The 3516-nt window shown below is 33.2% G+C and overlaps 1 protein-coding gene across 1 annotated transcript; it reads left to right on the top strand.

The window, feature by feature from the left end:
* The first annotated feature begins 333 nt into the window (after positions 1–333).
* Positions 334–2974, top strand: LOC143900854 (uncharacterized). The gene is made up of 6 exons (XM_077412595.1): positions 334–464; positions 613–1160; positions 1383–1518; positions 1800–1994; positions 2090–2270; positions 2692–2974. Exons 2-6 carry the CDS (start codon positions 1011–1013, stop codon positions 2957–2959), a joined length of 930 nt encoding a protein of 309 aa, XP_077268721.1. The 5' UTR covers positions 334–464; positions 613–1010; the 3' UTR covers positions 2960–2974.
* The last annotated feature ends 542 nt before the right edge of the window (positions 2975–3516 follow it).

Below are 3516 nucleotides of genomic sequence, written 5' to 3'. Positions count from 1 at the left end.
ATTTGTATTTTGTACTGTTACCTCTGTGTAATTCTTCATGATTCAATTTTTTATTCTAATCGAAGAAAAGCAGTAGTAATATTATACCTCGAAAAAACCTAAGTAACAAGTGGTAGACGTAATGTTTGTATCTCGAAAAATACACTGAGAAAAAAAATTGTTAATCCCAAGAAATATTTAGTTCGATACGTTCAACTAAACATTTTAGTTAGTTAACTAAATATTAGTTGTTTCAACAATTTATTTCGTTTCTTTAATCAAGAATTAATTAATTCAACTAATGTTTAGTTAACTAACTAAAATGTTTAGTTGAACGTATCGGACTAAATATTTCTTGGGATTGACAAATTTTTTTTCTCAGTGTATGTTCTCTGTAATTGGCGCTGTAATTTAAAAAGAGATATCATTTCTTTTTTGTAATTGTAATAATAGATCACTTGAAGCGCGACTCATTTTTTGATAAGGTAACGTAATTTTGTGATGAGATTTTTGGAGATACAAAGCTTACGTCCACCACTTGTTACTTAGGTTTTTTCGAGGTATAATACTACTACTTTGTTTTTTTTCGAGGTGATAATAGATCACTTGAAGTGCGACTCATTATTTGATAAGGTAACGTAATTTTGTGATGTGTATCACTTGAGTAATAATTTTTTGGAAATAAAAATAATACTGCTTAGGTTTTTTCGAGATTTTTGGAGATACAAAGATTACGTCCACCACTTGTTACTTAGGTTTTTTCGAGGTATAATACTACTACTTTGTTTTTTTTTTAGGTGAAGATACCACTGTTTAGGTTTTTTCGAGATTTTTTTTTGATATACCGGAAGATGATTACGGTGCTCTTGGTTTCGACGATGAACAAAATGACTTACCTTTTCATCCTGCTCCGTCAGGGTGAAGTCCCATGGAGCCAGCGTACGGCGTACCGGCGTACGGCGTAAAGAAACTTGGCCAATCACAGGATTTGCGCCCATTTCGTTACGCCAGCACAAATTTTACGTTGGTTTATGCAGCGTAGGGCAACGTTCTGGCGTTTACACTACACAGACACGCACATGTTCAGAGTTCCTAACCTAATACCTAATAAAAATATAATATATTATTGTGAAAAAGGATTGAAGTTAAAAATGAATAAATACCAGTCCAATAATTTCTTGGTAAGTATCAGTTCATAAAATTGTCCATATATACAGCACGAAATAATATAAATACTAGAATTATAAGAAAACTGAATTTAAAAGCACGCTTATCAATTTGAATCAATTCTTTTTGTATGTTAGGATATCATCTTAATCTTAAGTTTAATATTATCAATTATTTATATGATAAATGCACATTAGAAAATGCACTAATTTACATAAAATAATGTTTATTTGTAGAACATAATATGTGGTTATTGTAGCGATATATTAGTCGTCGCCACACAAGAAAAAATGTTGTGTCACAATTGTTTTGAACACTACGATGAAAAGATGCATGCTGTATCCATCGATGAAGACTTTGTTGTAACTATTGGTAAGTTTTGCAGTAATAATACGTGTAGCTTTCCAGCAATGCACATAGTCGGCACTGTGTAATTTATTTTTTAACAGAGTGCTTCACAATTCCAACACAGCTCAAAAAGTAAGCTTTTTGCCGTGTGTTGTAGTCGTGCGAGTCTAAAGAGCATATAACAAGAGTTCATTAGCATTACGTTGTATCTATCTGTGTTACCTTGCTGGAAAGCACCCATTATGTTACATACACGTAGGTTTCAAATGTTAAATTTAATCTGCAATTAATTGTATTTTAACAAGTTCAAAACAGCAATCAAGCAGATACGGAGGACACTAGCAATGAACATCAGTCCTCAACAGATCACCGTGATGAGATGCTAATTAACGTAGTACAAACAAAGCCAGCATTATACAATTTCCACAAATTTCCACCTACCGAACGGACAAAGGCGAAAAAGAAAGCACTGTGGAAGGAGGTTGAAAATATGTTAGGAGGTTTGTATAAAAACTTAAAAGATATTACTAAAAGTTGCAAAGTGCAAGTTATAATCTATTTTAAGAATACGAGTTAATTTTGTTTATGATTACAGGGCTTATGACTGCGGATGATGCAATGAAAAGATGGAAGTATCTAAGAGATTGTTACGTGCGTTACAAACGGCAAGTAAACGAGTATGTTCCAAGTGGATCCGGTGCACAACCGAAAAAACAGAAAATGTTCCGCTTTTATGAAATCATGCAATTTATCGACGATCCATTGGAAAATGCACCGTATGTATTTTTATATATTCTTCATAAATTACTAAGTAATAAATAGTAAAAGAAACTAAAATTTAGTCTATTACATACATAATATTTCAAATATGCACTATAATTATAATATTTATACAATGTATAACCCTGCCAAAAATTGTGAAATCCAAAAGAAACTCTTATAAATAAATCCTTTACCCACTTCTATATAAGTATGTATAAATATTAATACAATTTGCGCGTAATCTGACCTGAACGTACAGGTTTTTGTTTGATAGGATTTTTTACTGGATAACAGATAATTGAGATTTAAAAATACGAAAATCTGTATTATGATTGATCTTAATTTTGCCATGTGATATACATTTTCATATTTTTTCCATACTAACTTAATACCTGTATATATGTATAATAACATTTATATGTAATAATTTTTTAGAACTGTCAGTAATTTATCCGATTGCGATAAAGCTGCTGGAAGCGCACAAGAAAATGACGATTGTTTGCTACTATCAACTTCAACAACAAAGAGTACATGTGAAAATAAAAAAATTGAAAAATTTTTCTCTGTCTTCGAAAACCATTTCTTGCACCAGATTGTTGTTAGCCCCTTGTGCGAATCTTTCAGCATTAAAAATTGGTCTAACCCAAAATCTTCGAACATTGCGTCTTATTTGTCTTTTTTTCTTCTCTTTGGCTCTCATTAATTCATAAATTGTATATATTTGAACTATTTTTCTGCGAACAGCTTCCTTGCACAGAGTACTTTTTGAGCACTTGTATATTTTCAAATATTTTATTAAATTTATAAATGCAAGCTCCGAGTCCAACATTTTGACAAGGTTATGCACATTTGTTTTGATATCATGTATATGAATGTCTGTGTTAAAACGTCACGTTGAAAATTTCATCGGGTGTCCCATGGGGCGTATTTACGCCGATGTAATGATCAATAAGCCAATCACAAGATTCCTTGAGGATCCATTTTGAAAATAAGCTTTGTAAAACAATACTGTGATTGGCTTATTAATCATTACGCCGCGTAAATACGCTCCATGGGACATTCGATGCTTGTGCTGGCGTAACGAAACGGGCGCAAATCCTGTGATTGGCCAAGTTTCTTTACGCCGTACGCCGGTACGCTGTACGCTGGCTCCATGGGACTTCACCCTCAGGTCCGGTGTCTGCGTCAAACGAACGGGGTGCGTGTTGTACGTGCCGGAGTACACCTGCCACTCATGTATTTGTGCCGTGCGGACACCTA

Source organism: Temnothorax americanus, unplaced genomic scaffold (assembly GCF_048541705.1).
Source record: "Temnothorax americanus isolate GAGA-0224 unplaced genomic scaffold, ASM4854170v1 Scaffold307, whole genome shotgun sequence".
NCBI classification, from domain to species: domain Eukaryota; kingdom Metazoa; phylum Arthropoda; class Insecta; order Hymenoptera; family Formicidae; genus Temnothorax; species Temnothorax americanus.
The sequence above is the reverse complement of the archived record's forward strand: the minus strand, read 5'-3'. Positions and strand labels throughout refer to the sequence as shown.

Bases quoted from the DNA above. Each gene is read 5' to 3' on its own strand.
- LOC143900854 (XM_077412595.1), top strand. From the start codon at position 1,011: ATGCAGCGTAGGGCAACGTTCTGGCGTTTACACTACACAGACACGCAC. The intron at 1,995-2,089 runs GTTTGTATAAAA...TTATGATTACAG, and splicing joins GGTTGAAAATATGTTAGGAG to GGCTTATGACTGCGGATGAT. The intron at 2,271-2,691 runs GTATGTATTTTT...ATAATTTTTTAG, and splicing joins GATCCATTGGAAAATGCACC to AACTGTCAGTAATTTATCCG.